We start from the raw sequence: 18,055 nt of genomic DNA, 5'->3' as shown, positions 1-18,055 counted from the left end.
ATAGAAGGAGAGAGGTGAAAATAAAATACAAGCAGATGGAGGGAAGAAGAAAAAAGAGAACTAGAACTGAAGAGTTTAGAAAGAGACTTTGGTTTGGAGTTACAGGTGGTAAACAGAACAGTCATCGTGTTTTTTTTATTGAAACGAGCAGAGAAATCATCTTTTTAGTGTTCAGATAAATGTAATTTGAACAGCTGACGACTTACTTGAACGAGTCAAACTGTTCTGATAATCCAAAATCCAAAAATGCATTTTTAAGATTCCTTATTTAAATCTTTTGTGTTTAAACCTCTGTGTAATTTACTTCTAGAGGGGTGAGTTAGTGTCTTAATGGACTAGGACATGGTGACCTGAATCGTGGTGAATGTTTTTTCTTCAGACAATCATACATTCCACAAGATTAAACACACCATAATAAACACAGGTAGTCAGTAGATGTACGAGGAGGAAACGACACTACAGAAACATTACTGAGCAATCAACATGTAAATTTACAACAAACACACAGACGCAAGAAACATAATGTACGACTGTACAAACACTTTCTACACCTCACAAGCAAAATTGATGCTCATATTCTAATTCAGTGACCTTGACTTCCTCCTCTTCCTCACAGACCAGTCCCACAGCGCCCCCTTCAGCTCCCAGAATGAGGCTCAGGGAGGCGACTCAGATGCATGGCAGTGCACGCCTCCCCCATCTACCTCACCTTCGGGGGAGACGCCGGCGCACCTTCCTCCGTCCCAGCCAGTGTCCAGGCCTCAGTCCAGGCCAGCCAGCCAAAGCCCGTCCCCTCCCTCCACCCTGACCGGAACCAAGAAAAGGAGCTCCAAACCTGCACACATGAGACGCAACATCAGGTACCCAGTCCTCGCTTCAGCCTAAAACATTTGTCCTCATCGAGACCTCAGACGGACTCCTGCTGGGGTTTTTCTGTGGGAATTCATTATTAGTGCTCAAACCCTTTACCTTTCCATTAATGGTTAGATTTTATAATGATTTATAATAATGTGCCATCTATCGTCAATCTCCTGCATCTCTTTGTTTGTACTTTCTCAATGTTGAAGAACTTAAGCACACAGCAATACGGTCAATAAATTTGTTAGTGATAGTACCGGTAATTTAATATGTTCTGCTTGTAGATTTGTTTTCCCCCTGTCTTCAAAACAACATTTAACACATAAAAGTGCAAATTATGGTTTTATTCCTTTGGCAAAGTAAGTAAACTATTTTATCTGTCACATCTCATCTAGACCATTAATGAAATTCAGCAACAAAAGGGAAAATACTTTTATCCATCTCCTTGAGGGGGTAAGATTCAATATTCAAGCAGAGATTCCTAATTCCTTCTGGCGTCATGCAGAAATAAAGACATAGAAGAAAACCAACTAGAAGTCCAAATCAGACAAGAGATCCCCAGACTACATCGGAGCTGGAGGCTCCGATGTAGCTTTTAAAGCAGCAGCTTAATGTAACACAGATCTTATCAGTCCTGGCCAAATCAACATTACAATACAAATATGCAGCAGTCTATGAGGATCAGAACAAGCAGATTGATTACATGGGTGTTCCAATCACAGAACCCAGAGTCTCACAGAACTTATGGCTGACGTCTGAACAAACACTGAAGCAAACATTAACGTTTTTGTGTAGTTGTTACTTTCAAATGCCACATGTTAAGCTAATATTCACTCTAGCTTTTGTTTTGTCTCCAGGGGAACACACTAGCCTCCGTAGCTAACAAATGTTTATCAGGCCCTTTCAGCTAATTTCTGAGCAGTCAAAGTGTTTAAAGGTGTTTCTTTTGTTTGAGTGACTCTTATCACATGACTCCATGTCAATTTTGTTATTTTTGACTTTATCAATGAAGGAAGTTACTGAGGGAGCACCAGTTGGAGGCTGTTACCAAAGCAGCCCAGCAGGATGAGTTGGAGAGGAGGCAACGCCTTGAGCAGCAAACAAAGCAGGATTTCCCAGTTCCACTGCTGCCTGAATACATAACTGGTAACCAAAATACCTCGATTACACCCAGCGGTCTATCAGACACGAGCTGTCACCTCTTCATGACATCAACTTTTGAATTAAGTACCAATAATGCATGAAACTTAAGTACCTGAACAGCATTTTTATTAAACAGAATATTTCCTGTAAGATTTAACAATGTTTGTCTTCATCTTTCACTGTGGCCAAATAACAACCCCAAGAAGCTTTCATGTAACACGAGAACAAACTCTTCTCAAGTTCCCTCGTTCTGTCCTTCCTGTCTGTCTTTCCCTCTAACTATTGTGTCTTATGTGTCTTAATTTTTCCTTGCCTGTCCCTTCCTCCAGGCAAAGTCGCTAAGCATGAATCAGCCTCAGGAGCATCACAACAGGAAGTGGAATCGGTGAGACAGGAAGTCATTTGTCTGGACTTGGATAGCACCAGGAAAGACGACAGGAAGAACAATGTCACCACCATTACAGAGCAGACGGGCAAACAAGGTGAGACATCAGACGTTACCGTAAGATTTACAAATGTTTGACTGACTGTATTGAAAACATGTTCATGCTTTTATTCACTTTCATCAATGAATGCTCGAAATAAGATTTTTAGATCTGAAATGAGTTTAAAAAATTAATCACAATGAATTAGCCAGAATTTTTGTGTTTTCTAATTTTAAGGAAGAATCTAGATGTTACGTACAACCTCTCTAATTATATTTTTATCCACTAATAATAACAGAATTGAGATGCCTGAATTTTAGCCCACACACCGAAAGTAGCCCAGATTTCCCCTTTGACCTTTGATTTATCAAGTGGGCTAGTAGGTTAGGTCATGGTCATGAAAGCATTTACAGTATTTTCCGCACTATAAGGTGATCGTAATATATTTGCTTCAGTCAAAATATATGTAGCATTATTTTACTTCTCAGACTCCAGCATAGAAATGTTGCAGTTAATAATCACAGAATCTACTACTAAGAAGGACTCATCCATGTCTTGTGGTTGTAAAGTAAAGCAGCTATGATAATCTAATGACAGCCATTGACATTAAATTACACACTTGTTTACGAAGACCAGGGACGTGGAAAGAAATCAGTTTGAGTTTCTGGAAAAAACACTCCAATAATATGAATGAACTCTTTGCTTCTTAAAAACCACAACCGGACAGATATCTGGCGCCATCTCAAATATAGACTCAGGGGTTACTTGTTCGGAGTGAATGTTGATGATAAGGTTCACTTCTGTGAAGGCAAAAACTTTGAGGAAGTTGTGCTTCATTAAAAGAAATGCTTATATGCAGTTTTTATAAAATTCCATCAAGGGTGAACATTTTGGACATGATTAAAATGAATTACTGAAAAAGGACCCTCCTTTGTGTGTGTGTGTGTGTGTGTGTGTGTGTGTGTGTGCGTGTGCGTGTGCGTGTGTGTGGTTTTAATAGATCAGCTGCCTGTGCATCAAAATATTCAAAATCTCTGTGGGGTACATCATGTTCTGCGCTCCTAATTCCCAGCTGCACACACACAACTCAAATAGCTACACACTCAGAAATGAACACGCACACATGTTCTGCAGTGAAAGAGACGACTGGGCCAAATGAAGGCACACCTGCACCGCAAGAACATTTACACAACCAACAAGGAGAGAGTGATGGGGTTAATAAATTAACAAGGGAGTAGATGTAGGTTTGGGAGTGGAGAAAGACAAACTTGAAAGAAAGAATAACAGAACAGAGGAACAGAGGGAGGATAGATTTAAGTGTCTGCAGGGCAGATAAGAGCAGGTCTGTTAAGCAATAAAGCCAGCTAATCCTGGTTATGAGCCAGAACACACACACATAACACACACACACACACACACACACACACACACACACACACACACACACACACACACACACACACACACACACAGTAGCACAGTGACATTTCTAAATGAGGTTGCATAACCAGTCTCCCCCTCCGCTCTAATCCTACTTGTATAACCAGCCATTCACTTCAGTTATATAAGTTCTCTCTGTCTCTCTCTCTCTCTCTTTCTCACAAACACATACAAACACACTGACATACTGACACATACACACCTCTCCCTTCCCATCATGCCCTCAGAAACTCTCAGCTTGTGTAACTAGCACCCTTCGATGCTCTTGTTGGTTTTATCAGACACGGGTTTCATTTTCCGTGGACACATCGACGCACTCAGTGACGTCCACGTTTGATGTGGAGTCACACAAGCTGTTCTCACGAATGAGCTTTAATTCATTACATCATTTGAGACAAATACAGTTAGACCAATAAAAATACAAAGCTGTATTCACCAGAGAAGTTGCAGTGGAAATCCTCTTCTGTCCTGGATTTAAATGTATAAGACTTTTCATTAATGCAGAACTCCTTTAAAAGATTTCAGTATTTTCTGCACCATGAGGCGCAGTGGACTGTAAGGTGCACCTTCAATGAATTGCCGATTTTAAAACTTTTTTTCTTATATAAGCGCACTGGATTATTTGGCATACTGTCGGTTTTTGAGAAAATTAAAGGCATCTAGGTACGCCTTATAATGCGGAAATACTGTAATATTAGAGTAAAACTTTTCATTTAGGCCGCGGAATTCTTTGATATTCAAGTCTTACGCCAAATAGAAAACTGCTGAGTCATCTGAATGTTCCTGGGACAGGCCGTTCAAACTCAAGGAATAACATTTCCTGTATTCGGATCAGACGTCAGTCCGAGGACAAAATGTATTTTCAGAATTTTGATTCAAGTGTTGCAGATTAAACCCTCACCCCCCCCTCTTTATCCCTACACACAGATGTGATCGATCTGAGCTCAGGCGAGGATGACACCATCGTCCACGTCAGCAGCAAGCCCACCAAGGAGGAAGAGAGTGAACCGAGCGACGCACACACCAACGATGCTCTTAACCAGCCGGACACCCAGGACAGGGTGCTGGTCAACCTGAACCACCCGGCAGAAGACGGGGACATTTTCCTGTCCCCTCAGCTGGCACGTGCAGTCAAACCTCATCAGGTATTAACATGAAATAAACTGGTGCCTTTGTCATCATGCTCCATTTTTAGGTACAATATGTGACAGTTACGTTTTATGACACGGTTTAACAAACTTTTGACTACCATCTATTTTTTCTTCCCTTCATTATTAACCACGTTATTCTGCTTCACTATCCTCATGGCTCCAACTGTCCTCCGTCACCTCTCCCGTCCTGTTTCCTCCGTGTCCTATCATTTTATTCCTTCTGTTTCTGTCCCTTCAGATTGGTGGCATTCGCTTCCTGTATGACAATCTGGTTGAGTCACTGGAGCGCTTCGGCAGCAGCTCTGGGTTCGGCTGTATCCTCGCCCACAGCATGGGCCTGGGCAAAACGCTCCAGGTCATCTCTTTCATAGAGGTCCTGTTCAGGCACACCCAGGCTCACACGGTGCTCGCTATCGTACCCGTAAGCAAGTTTTGTTTACATTCATTCAGGACTGAAACAGAAAAATATTGATTTAATAAATGCGATGTGGATTAATGAGTAAAAGAACAAGCTTGGGCACAGGATGATTTCCATCTTGCCTAGAAGACATGAAAGTGTGGTTTTATATTTTAAGGAATTCATCCGTAACCAGAAATGATTCAAATCCATCACTGATTTGTCTTTTTCTTTAATTATTATTAAATTTGTTACTTCTAATTTGTGAGGAAAAAAATGACTTCAAGTTTTCAGTTTTAATAGAAGAAAATTATTTTAATATAATTTTGATCATTACACAAACTAATTGCATGGTTTTAGAGAAAATGTATCACGTTTTTTGTGTTTTTACTTCTAAAGTACAGTGCGCCCTCGTTCCTCGCGGTTAATGCATTCCAGAAACCACACGTGATTAATGAATTCCGCAATAGAGCGAAAAACTATTTATCTTATTATTTACAGTAATTTAAATGTTTATGAACCCTCCCCATACTGATATTAAACCACCGTCTATCTGTATTACCTTTTCCCACACTCTGATCGACTGTTTAAAGCACTTTTGTGTCTCACGTAAGTCCGAGACGCATGGAACCGAACGCACTTCCGGATGCCGTCAGCCAATAGAATGCTCGTACGGTATCACGTGACTGCCCACCAATAATCCGCGATCAGGTGAAGTCGCGAGCTTTGAAGTGTGAATGCGCGAGGGCGCACTCTAAATCCGAGTTAGACGTATGAAATATCTATCATTTCTGCAACAACAAAATCAATTCTCAAAGACAATGAAGAAAGAAGATTGATTTTTCTTTTCTTTTTTTTATCTATTGATTTGATCTTAGGTCAACACCTTGCAGAACTGGCTATCAGAGTTCAACCTGTGGGTCCCGTCCCCTGAGTCTTTACCCTCAGATACTGACCGAGGACTGGTAACGCCTCGTGCCTTCAAAGTTCACATCCTCAACGATGAACACAAGTAAGCATTGGCAACAAAGGCATTTTCGGCATGAGTCTGCTCCACAATATTCTGTCTTATCCTATCACTATGGGTTAACACATTCTCATAATTGTATAATTTAAATGTCTAAAAGTTAATCACCCTTTTTGTCTTTATCCAGGAACACTGCGACCCGGGCCAAGGTGGTGGAGGACTGGGCACGGGATGGAGGCGTGCTGCTTATGGGCTATGAGATGTATCGCCTCCTATCACTGAAGAAGAGTTTTGTGTCCGGGAGAAAGAAGAAGAGCAAGAAGATGACAGGATCTTTTGTCATCAACCTGGATGAAGAGGACAAGCAGCAGGAACTGCTCAAAGGTGGGACTGATGAAGGGGAGTCGATAAGAAAGACAAAAAATGTAGATATGAAACATCATACATGTGATAAAATTTAAAGCACTGGTGTAGAATATCACGGAATATGTTTGTCCCATCCTCCTCCAGGTATTGAGAAGGCCTTGTCTAAGCCTGGTCCAGACGTGGTGATCTGTGATGAAGGCCATCGTATCAAGAACTGCCATGCCAGCATTTCACTGGCTCTAAAGAACATCCAGACCAGACGTCGGGTGGTCCTGACCGGCTATCCGCTCCAGAACAACCTGATCGAGTACTGGTGCATGGTGGACTTTGTGCGACCTGACTTCCTCGGTAGGGGGAAAGATCTGCTTCTCTTTTCATGGCGATTTTTTCTACAATCCCAAAGATCTTTAAGATCAGGAGGGTTTTCCTACTATAATTCTTTGTTTTTTTTCATCCTGCACTTCTTTCAGGGACACGGCAGGAGTTCAGTAACATGTTTGAGCGTCCCATTCTGAATGGACAGTGCGTGGACAGCACGCCTCAGGACGTCCAGCTGATGAGGTACAGGAGCCACGTCCTGCACAGCCTTCTGGAGGGATTTGTACAGAGGTGAGACACCCGCCCCTCAAATCCTGCCCAGACATTGAACCCTGGCCTTCCAAAGGTTCTGCTGGTCACACTTAACAAATACTGACAGTAATTCGCAATTTTCTTTTCCAGGCGAGGTCATGATGTCCTGAAGGACCAGCTGCCCTCTAAAGAGGAGCATGTGATCCTGGTGCGTCTGTCGCCCCTGCAGAGGGCTCTTTACACCGAGTTCATGAACCGCTTCAGAGAGGCAGGAAACACCGGCTGGCTCAGCCTCAACCCCCTGAAGGCTTTCTGTGTCTGCTGCAAGGTGAGTAGGAGGATATGTGGGTGGGACGCTATCTGGACTTCTGCTTCAGATTGATTGAAGCTTTCCCTCTAATTTTGATTTACACCAACAGTTTCAAACTCCATATTCAGAGTTGATATAAATAATCAGGGTTATTGGAGTAAATAATCTCTCATAGATCCTGAAGATATTTCAGTCGTTGTGTTTTTACACCTGCTTTTCATCACACGTAAACCCAGTGGCTGTCGCCTTGACAAAGTGTTTCACTCTGCTGTCTTCCTGTCATCCTTCAGATATGGAACCATCCTGATGTGCTGTATGAGGCCTTACAGAAGGAAAACATGGCGAGTGAGCAGGACTTGGACCTTGATGACATCACTACCACAGGTTCCACCCGATGTCCCACCGCACCCAATCAGAAGTCCAAACCCCTGGAGAACCCTAACCCTATTGGTGGACTGAGTCTCAACCAGCTGCAGGAGAAAGCCAATCAAGTCATCACTTATGAATGGGTACAGTGAACGACTTGAAGGTTGCGTGTTATTTAATATTTCTGTTTTTGCTAAGATGTGTTATGTAATGCGTATCCTCTCTGACGGCCAGGCAAAAGATGTCATGTGTGACTACAAGCCTGGCATCCTGGAGAACTCGGCAAAAATGGTGCTGCTTTTCCACCTGATAGAGGAGAGTGTCAGGAAGGGAGACAAACTCCTCGTCTTCAGGTAAAAGACCAGACGACAAAAACCAGCTTAAAGCTTATTTACACTCAATTTATATTTAAGGGAATTAAATGCATCTGTTTCATACTGTGTAGCACAAGCAGGTCTATTGTAAAAGTGAAGTTGATCCGTCTGATACATCCACAAGATGGCAGCAAAGTGTTGACTCCGATTAACAGGAGGTTGAGATTATGTGGTAGGAAATGAAAGGCAGGAAAAGTGGAGGAAAGTATGTAGTTGACTGGTGTGTGAGAACTTTGAACACATTACCTCACATGAAAAGACTTCTAATCACTTGTTCACTTTTCATTGTACATGTAGGCATTTTCAGGAAAGGCCAGATTTATCCTTTCCTCTTTTGTTTTCTTATTTGGTTAACTTTACATTGAATAGTTTAACTGTAAATTTTGCCACAACCCTGAAATGTGTCTTTTGTCTGCCTCCTGCAGTCAGAGTTTGTCCACACTGACAGTGATTGAGGATTTTCTAAATAAGAGACCAGTTCCTCCATCACCCAACACGTCCAGCACAGACAGATCCAACCAGAACTGGGTTCGCAACCTCAACTACTACCGTAAGTCAATATAACTGAAGTATCCGTTTCACTAAATGAGCTTGTAATTAAAATATCTAAAAAACATCATTGAGGTCTGAAGTCTGAACGCAGTGGCGGATAGCGAACACGAAGCAAGGTGTTATCTGCTTGACTGTCAGTGGCAACCGATGAATCTGAGTTTTATTGAATATTTCTGACTTCCTTGGTTTGGTCCTGCCATTGACTTATAGTCAGTGCTGCCACCTACTGGTGTGACTTGATAACAGAAAAGAGGAGTTCACACCTCTTCTAGGTTTTTTTAAAAGTCACTTTGTGCAACAAGTACAAGTGAACTGACTACAGATATGTTGTTTCATACAGTTTGAATTCTGAACATTTTATCATAGAATCACTTTCAGAAAAATATTAGTAGAAATATACTTTATCCCCGTCTATCCTATTCTTCTATTCTCTCTGGATGCTGCTGCTATCACGAAAATTTCCCACTGCGGGACAAATAAAGGATTATCTTATCATATTTTAGGGAATTTATTTTTTCCAGTCTTTTTAATCTGTTTTCACACACATATGTACAGAATTGAGACCAGAAATAGAATGAAAATTCTGGTTTAAAACGCACACGAAAATGATCTGGATTGAATGTCATAAAGTTAATGAAAGGCGTGTTTTAACTTTGGCATGATGTCATGAAAGGACTTGATGGGAGCACAACAGCCTCTGAGAGGGAGAAGCTGATCAATCAGTTCAATGACCCGTCCAACACTTCAGCCTGGGTGTTCCTGCTCTCAACCAGGTACTACACTCAACAAAAGAACAGTGCATGACAATGAGAAATAGTGAAGTTAAAGCATAAAACCTAAGGATTGATAACCTGTGTGTGCCTCAGGGCTGGTTGTCTGGGTGTAAACCTCATTGGGGCGAATCGAGTCGTGGTTTTTGACGCCTCCTGGAACCCCTGCCATGACGCTCAGGCTGTGTGCCGTGTCTACCGCTACGGTCAGAGGAAGCCGTGTCACATCTACCGACTGGTGTGTGACTTCACGCTGGAGAAGAAGATCTATGACCGCCAGATCTCAAAACAGGGCATGTCAGGTGAGTCGGAAAATTGATGTTATGTTTGAATATCACTTTAATGAGGATGACGTTCATGTCTCATACATGACACATTTGTCATACATAACACACAAATGTGATGCAAGAAGCTATTTCACTAATTTCATTTTAAAACTAGGTATTTTTTAATGCAGGGTGTTCTGCATGTGATGTTCTGAGGGCGCTGGCTGAAATAGAAGCATTAGCACATGAGGTGAACCAACTTTAGTTCATGCCCAGTTTAAACATTTGTCAGGAATCAAGCACAGTGAAACGTCCAGTCCATTAGGCAAACGGACAAACTTTTGGGTAGAACCACTCTTTCTGACAAGGCTCTTGTCTGACAAGATAGACAGATACTTTATTAATCCCGGAGGACATTGCACATATCCACTGCTCAGGCATTACATAATGAATAAATACTGGATTAAAAAAAAAAAGAAACACTGACACCAAAGGACATAACACAAGACATACACGACACTAGCAGACACATGTAGCATTAACAGGACATATGCTAAATTACAACTAAAATATAAACAGTATAAAATAAATTAACAAATAAAAAGTGCAAGTGAAAATTAGCAGGAGGCCCACATGGTGGGTAAGGTACACCCTTCTTACAATGTAAGGCATCACTATCTAATATCACAACATCTAATATCTAATATCTATCTCACAATGGTCAAAAATATAAGGCGTCACTATTATCAAAACATCACAACACCTTGGCCCCGCTACACTGCAGCACAGGCTGACATCTCCTCCCCTCCATTCAACCCCGTGCTGACCTCGCCACCTCCCCCCCGCTACTTCTGAGAGAGTCATTGTACCCCCTGATGGCACGGGGCATGAAGGATGACCTCAGCCTCTCTGTGGAGGCGCTGTGTGACAGCAGTCTACCGCTGAAGGTGCTTCTCTGCTGGGAGAAGGTGGTGTGCAGGGGGTGGCTGGTGTTGTTCATGATAGCCTTAACTTTAGACATGGTCCTGCTCTGCAGAAGCGTCTCCAGAGTCCAGGCTCAGCCCGACCACTGAGCCCGTGAACTGACAAAGTGAACTATCTCAGGTTCTGTTTCCTGCATTAGGGCCCTTAATGCATGAGAGCTGTTAAAAGTCACAAATATCTTCTCCTTTTTCCACACATCTTTATTCTTGACCTCCCCGCCTTCCTTTTGCCCTCTCCTCCATCAGATCGAGTAGTGGATGACTTGAACCCTGTGCTGTCCTTCACAAGGAGGGAAGTAGAGTCTCTTCTTCATTTTGTGGAAGAGGAGCTGGACCCTTCCCAGGTGCAGCTGCAGCCCCAGGACAGCATGGACAGTGTCCTCTGGAAGGCCCTGCACTTCTATCCTCATCTGATCACAAAGGTGCGTGAAGGGCAGACTTTATTCCTTGTACTCAAGTCCACTGACATTTTCTCCAGTGTACATTGTGTGTTTGTGAGTATTTACTACTGTAATCATTTTAAAAATATGACACAAGATGACTGATGGTTTTCCACCAACAAATGAGTAGCTTTTATGACGGATGTTTGAATCAAATTGCTTTAATTATTGCTTTAAATTTACTTTTACTGATTTAGTGTCAGATTACACTTTGCTGTTTTATTAATAACACTGTTTCAGGTGGACCTAAATCACCTTGTAATGGAACCTTTTGAAACCTCAATAGAGGTTTCCGATGTTCATAAGTCATTTGGATTAGAGAGAGTCTAGCTTTCAGAGTGACCTCCTGCTTTTTTCAAAGGGATTAATTGCAGCTGTCTCACGTCTTATTTTAGCAACCGTTTCCCCACGAGTCTCTGCTGATAGACCGCAGGGAGCTGAAGCTGAGCACTGCTGAGAAGAAAGCAGCAAAGAAGGGCTACGAGGAGGAGAAGAGGGCCTCGGTGCCGTACACCCGGCCCTCCTATGCTCACTATTACCCCGCCAGCGACCAGAGCCTCACCAACATCCCCGCGTTCAGTCAGAGGAACTGGTCAGTGGATCAATCACAAATGGCCCCCAGCATAAACTTAACAAGCTAATGGGAAAAAAATTCTCTATGCTTGTTTATTCAGTTTTAATGTGACATAAAAGATAACAGACAAAATGTTTAGAGATTAAACTTTCACTTTAGGGCAAACTTTATTTTAAGGTTGTTGTTGTTTTTTACTGGTCGATGCAACAACTGAAATATTTAAAAACTCTCTGCTCAGGCGTCCACCTCCCCGCGCCGAGGAAAGATCTATATCAAGCGTCCAGCCAGTTCAGTCGACCTCAGTTCCAATGATGCCCCGACAGACATCTACAGGACCAGCTGCAAGCAAAGACGCCTCCATATCCAGCCTGGGGGGTTTCCCCGTCAACTGCCTGCAGAAAGCCGGCGTGTTCGTGCAGAAGATTGTCACCACTACAGGTCTGCAAACTGCACACGTCTGTTCACTTTCTTCTCTTTCTTCATGCAGGCAACCTGTCTTTCCCTTGAATCATCAACTCGTTATATTAACTGATGAATCAGGAATGTTTTTATAAACGTTCAGGAACTCTTTCTGCTTCTTTTCAGACATTGTGATTCCGGGTACCAACAGCTCAACGGATGTCCATGCCAGGATCACTGCAGGAGAGAGCATCCATGTCATCCGGGGCATCAAAGGTACCCATGATGCTTCTGCTCTTCATGAGTTCTGCCCGTTGTTCTGTCTAACAAACATCTTGAGCTGAATATCTCTGTGTGCTTTTGAACACACAGTAGCGTTCTGTTCTAATAATTTCTGTCTCTTTTAGGAACCTACATCAGGACGTCTGATGGTCGGATCTTCGCCATCAGAGCAGCCAATAAGGCAAAGACGGAGGAGAGCACCGCAGTGGCAGTCAAAGGTGATATTATTTACTGCTAGAACTCGGCTAAAGGAGCAATGATGATTTCATGAATTTTAGCCAAAGCAAAAAGGCTTCTAAAGGCTTTAATTTTACCCTAAAGCTAAACTCTTCTTCTCTTCTTCATTCTGTGTCTCAGACTCTCACAGCTCACTGGAGGAAGTGTCAACCAATGGAAGAACCACTTGCCAGTCACCCAGCAGGAAGCAGCAGGTCCCCTCTAAGACTGTGCCTCGTCCTCTCTCACCCGACAGCCCAGAGATCATCAGCGAGCTGCAGCGTTACACCAGTGGTCCCGTCTCCAGCGCCACTGGAGGCTCCACAGACGAACTGGAGGGGGCAGAGGAGAGCAACACCAACAGCAAACCGCCTCAGACCAACGGCAGCAGTGGGCGAAGCTTATCTAGCGGAAATGGAAGCCACCACGATGCCTCTGTGACTAATGTAATCCATCCCAACATGGACGCCACCACCGCCCAAGACCTCAGAATGGGATCTAAGCGCAAAGCCTCCACCCCGTCGCAGGAAGAGCGACCCAGCAAGCAGCCCTCCGCAGGCAAACACTCCTCAGCCCCGATGGCCTCACAAGGCTTCCCCTTCACCGGTGGGTACGGCCTCCCTCCGCTGGGCCTCAACCCTGCTATGATGGGGGGGTCACTCGGGCACCCCCTCTTCATGGGAGCTGGCTCACCATACTTCCACTCCCCTCACACCCAGCTGGGGGATTCCAGCTACATGTATCCAGATCTGTTTGGGTTTGGCGGCGTGAGCGCCGTCGCCACCACCTCCTCCTCCTCCTCCACAGCCGTGTCCTCTTCCACGTTGTCGTCGTCCGCTTCTCCCCCAGTCAAGGCTTCCAGTTCAGTTCCAGGAGCTTTGCCTCCATTCATGCTGAGCACCAGCATGGCGGGCATGGCTGGACTGCTCCCCCCAGGATACCCTCTGTCTTACGGTCAGTCTCTGGCCAGCCTTTACACAGGATCCATGTTGCCGGGGGGGCTGCCGGGTCCAGCTGCCACTCCTGGTCCTGGAGGAGCCAGCTTCCTCTCGCAGTACCCACCCACCCCTGCCACCAGCTCCTCCTCATCCTCACCTTCCTCCTTCTCCCCCTCAGAGCGGTCTGAGGGGCATCGGGGCCCCCTGCTGGTGAACGGCGGGAATATCGACAGCACTAGCAGCTCTGATGACGACAGGGATGTGATTGAGATGAGGGGACAATGACACATGAATGATGATGTCGTTTGAGCGAGTTTGATTGAATTTAATCATCGAGGTAGGATGATGTAGTCTTTGCCAGGTCGCAGGCTTCAAAGGCCCCAAGGCCGAAAGGGAAAAGGGAAGAAAAGAAATCTGATAAAAAGATGACGACAGCGCCCTGCTCTGGTGTTTCATCTGTTTGTCTCCACTGCCTTTAAGAAATTGCCTGAGAGGGGACTAAACACAAACCTGACACAGAGCGACACATCTTATCGCTAACTGTCAGATGTGAAACCAGAGGAAGAGAAATGCTCCAGATGTAAGACGGAAATGAAAGCTATTGGACTTTTGGCTTCCACTTTTCCAATACTGGTGTTGAAACACTTATCACTGGACTTGGTACTGCTGAGCGTGGACTTGCAGAGACCACAAATGACCACTCGTTGTACGGTTGACTTTTGAGATTATAATTCTGCAGCATTGCTAAATGTCAAAACTCTTTTGCTTTTTTTCGGCTCATTAAAAAGATGACAGGTGAAGTTGCTTTAAAAGAGTTTTGCAAATTAAGTTACTTGGTTGTCATGTTTGTTAAATATCAGTAACTGAAATGGTTTTGTCACTTGTAGAGTGTTGCTACTGAATAGTTCTTAAAATGAAAGAAAGGGTTTAAAAAAAATCAATTGGGACTTTAAAGCAAGCATTTTAATTCAGATTAAGAATTCATTGCCACGGCAGGAGGTATTGTACGTTTTTGTTCTTGTGAGGAAAAAACAACAACATGTAATCATTGTGAATTATTGAGGTAGAAGTCAAACACAATTACTGAAACCTTAAACTATTGAAGAATGTATGCTTAATCAAATGCCTTTAAACCAGGCCTTGTTTTGAAGACTCCTTGGGTTTAGGCACCAGATGTGGAAAGATCTGATTTTTCTTTATCGTCTGTGTATTTTCTATGTATGTAATCTTTTACTTTTTTTAAGGAAAGTTATTGCCTAAAAAAAAAAGCCAGGTGAAAAAGAAGAAGCGACTGTGAGGTGTCCTCCTTGTAGCGGAGAAACAACCAGTACAAAATGCCTTTTTTCCTCCATCTTTCTGAATGTTAACTGTGAGAGAGGAGCGGTAAAGAGAGACGGCCATTGCTGCAGCTCTCTGAAACCCATCCACAGTCTTACTGTAGCCTAGCAAAAAATGATGCAAAACATTCACTCAAGCCTATATATATTCATATATATATACATATATATATACGCGTACATCCCCAGAGGAGTTAAGCTTACAACCCTGAGTTTTGATTACGCTTATGTCGTTACTGTGTCCGTGTCTATGTTGCGTTTATAGGGGTTACAAAAGGAATTGTTTTTAAAGAAAGATAAAATAAAACAATTTTGCTTTCCTCTGTTCAGAAACTCGTTCTGACGTCGACGACAGAGATTCCACCTTTGCTCTGCAACGTTTCTCATCTTTTAACATTGTGAAACTATTTTCTTTCCCTTCAGAAGAGATTGTGTGGCTTTGCCAAAAAAAAAAAAAAAAAAAAAGAAGTGCATGAGCATCAGAAACAGGACTGGGTCTTATGAGACCAAAAAATATTATGGAGAAAACCTGAACTCTGCAGCAGCATCATGCTCTTGCCTCCGCCATCTAGAAGCACAGATCCATCTCTATACTGTAAAAGAGACACACGTCTGTATTTGTCTGGAGGCTTGTTAAAAGCTTCATCATGTGGCAAAGTTCCCTTTAGAGCGAACATTGTTCTGCTTATCCAAATGACCCCTGTGATCACACAAACAAGAGGTTTAAAAACCACTGGTAGTTCGGGGAGGATGAAACATCTTTCAGTAAAAATTAAGCATTTCCTGTTCTTTCTCTTACTTGTATTTGTTCTTCATAATGAAATTGTTAGTTTACTTATGTTTCATTTTTTGTTCTCTTTTTACGATGTCTGAATTTACCAAATTTATTTATGATGGGTCGTATTTATTCATTTTTTATTTTTGTACATTTTTTTTTCTTTTGTTGAGCTTCTTTTTCATGTTTGTATGAGATGATAAATCTTGTTACCACAGATGAAAATATTTTCTCTTTGTATGCGATGATCTGCCAGTCTGACCCAATGCGTGTGATCTTATTGGGCACATTCATATCCTGGATAACATCTTAAAGAAGGATCCTTTATATGACATCCCTTTCTTGAGAAACCCAAAAAAGGATATCAGGGATAAAATGATAATCTGTTAAATGTATTTCTTATCTATGAGTCCCTTCCACTTCCTGTTCGGATACAATCCAATATGAGCTCTTAGCGTCTGTAATGAAGCTGATTCACCAGTAAAGGGTCAAACTGAGGCGGTCCTACTACACATCAGCGAAAAAGAAAAATATGTAAAGTAGTCTTCTTTCCTTTCCTTGATTGCTCATTTCCATATCAGAAATGTTTCTCTAGCTTCAGTATGGTGGCGAGTTTCCTCAGTGTCGAACTGTTTGCTTGCTTGTTTGCTGCACTGACTGACTGCTCTTCTTATTCTTTCAAAGCTTTGTACTTGAATTTTCATATTTATTTATACATCAGTCAGACAAGGAGAGCCAACTTTCTGAATTCCGTTTCAGCCGAGAAGATTAAAGCTGCTGTCTTTGAGGATTTGCTCTCGCCTGTTGTGTAGTTCATCGATGGATAATGTGTATGAAAGTGGATTACTTTTAGATCCTTTTGCTTTTTGTTTTTTGAAGTTTGTAAATAAAAACAAATGTTCTGAATAATTTATTTCTTAATTTCTTTAAGGTGTTAGTGATATTAGATGTAGTGCCTACTATCCTTTCATCACTCCGTCTCACACACACACACACACACACACACACACACACACACACACACAAAGGAAGCCAAACACATTTTGAGATTAAACAATTACAAAATAAAGGATTTTTTAACACTAGAATCTATGATGCATGAAGTTTGTCTTGAAATATTGCGTGTCTGTTCATGGTGTGGGTGTAAGTCTACTTATGACCTCAGGTTCCTAAAAAGCAAAGTCTGAGCTCCATTGTAGACAGAAAGTTCACCTGACCATAGTGTATGCATGATTTAACCTACAGTTTGTGATGAACTCAAAGTACTGGGTTGGTTTGTCTTTCTTCTTTGGACAAATACCCAACAAATGAAAATAAATGACCAGCAGGTCCATTCATTATTTGATGTCAGGAAGGGTATTTGATGGTTGAAGAGCAGAGGTGGAAAAATTTTATCTAGATAACATCTGATAATCCAAGTATGGAATAAAGAAAAGTATTTTTTAGATGACAAATGTATGGCTGGAAAGGGACCAGAGGGAAACAGTTAAGTAGTCCTGCTGTTAATCATTTATGGGTTCATATAGACTTTGATATGTTCAGTGTTATTGGTATTTGACCGATCTACTGAAAGGTGGATCAATTATGTAGCCTCAAGAGAGAAAGATTTAGGTTTGGTTTATATTTGGATGCTGTCGTTCATCTGATCATTCTGTAAATATTAAAATCCATGAGTCCTCACTTGGTAGGTTTGTTGTGACAGATTTATTTTATTACAGCCACCAGCATAAAAATCAATTGCTATGAAATATGATGGATTATGACACACAAAGAGAGTTTGCATTGCAGAGACACAACTGATGTGACCCGTACCGCTTGCTTGATTGATGAATTGCAGAGCCCGTTGCGTTTTTTGTAAACCTGAGTTTGCGTCTGATATAATTATTACTTTCCACATTAAGTGCCAACACTACACAATGCTTCCAATGTCCAGCTACAGCTGGTTTAGTCAGAAGTAAACCAGCGATCTGCTGCTGGTGTTATCTCAGTCTATGCGTCCTGGCCGACCCAGTTCTCCAGTCATTAAATACTGTGTGAAATCATGTCATTTTTTTGTGTGTTGATCCTTCTGTTCATGTAAACTGATGCTTCTTTTTATGTGCTTGTTCCTTTTTTAGTAAATGTGTTGTGAGGTGTTGTGTAGAATAAAATGAAGG

The 18,055-nt window shown here is 42.4% G+C and overlaps 1 protein-coding gene across 3 annotated transcripts in view; it reads left to right on the top strand.

Moving 5' to 3' along the window:
* LOC137603077 (helicase ARIP4-like) overlaps positions 1–18,055 on the top strand; it is a 69,925-nt gene extending 51,870 nt beyond the window's left edge. For all 3 annotated transcript variants that reach the window (XM_068326282.1, XM_068326296.1, XM_068326288.1), the window contains 21 exons: positions 617–860; positions 1,871–2,004; positions 2,331–2,483; positions 4,794–5,011; positions 5,256–5,438; positions 6,293–6,426; positions 6,569–6,765; positions 6,892–7,095; positions 7,218–7,356; positions 7,468–7,645; positions 7,918–8,136; positions 8,228–8,346; positions 8,793–8,917; positions 9,593–9,692; positions 9,786–9,991; positions 11,185–11,360; positions 11,774–11,970; positions 12,191–12,390; positions 12,538–12,627; positions 12,759–12,851; positions 12,991–18,055. In XM_068326282.1, the coding sequence (XP_068182383.1) occupies positions 617–860; positions 1,871–2,004; positions 2,331–2,483; positions 4,794–5,011; positions 5,256–5,438; positions 6,293–6,426; positions 6,569–6,765; positions 6,892–7,095; positions 7,218–7,356; positions 7,468–7,645; positions 7,918–8,136; positions 8,228–8,346; positions 8,793–8,917; positions 9,593–9,692; positions 9,786–9,991; positions 11,185–11,360; positions 11,774–11,970; positions 12,191–12,390; positions 12,538–12,627; positions 12,759–12,851; positions 12,991–14,072 (4,391 nt within the window). In that variant the 3' untranslated portion in view covers positions 14,073–18,055. The remainder of the gene's footprint in view (positions 1–616; positions 861–1,870; positions 2,005–2,330; positions 2,484–4,793; positions 5,012–5,255; positions 5,439–6,292; positions 6,427–6,568; positions 6,766–6,891; positions 7,096–7,217; positions 7,357–7,467; positions 7,646–7,917; positions 8,137–8,227; positions 8,347–8,792; positions 8,918–9,592; positions 9,693–9,785; positions 9,992–11,184; positions 11,361–11,773; positions 11,971–12,190; positions 12,391–12,537; positions 12,628–12,758; positions 12,852–12,990) is intronic.

This window comes from Antennarius striatus, chromosome 2 (assembly GCF_040054535.1).
Source record: "Antennarius striatus isolate MH-2024 chromosome 2, ASM4005453v1, whole genome shotgun sequence".
In the NCBI taxonomy this organism is placed as follows: Eukaryota; Metazoa; Chordata; class Actinopteri; order Lophiiformes; family Antennariidae; genus Antennarius; species Antennarius striatus.
This window is presented reverse-complemented; position numbering and strand designations above follow the sequence as displayed.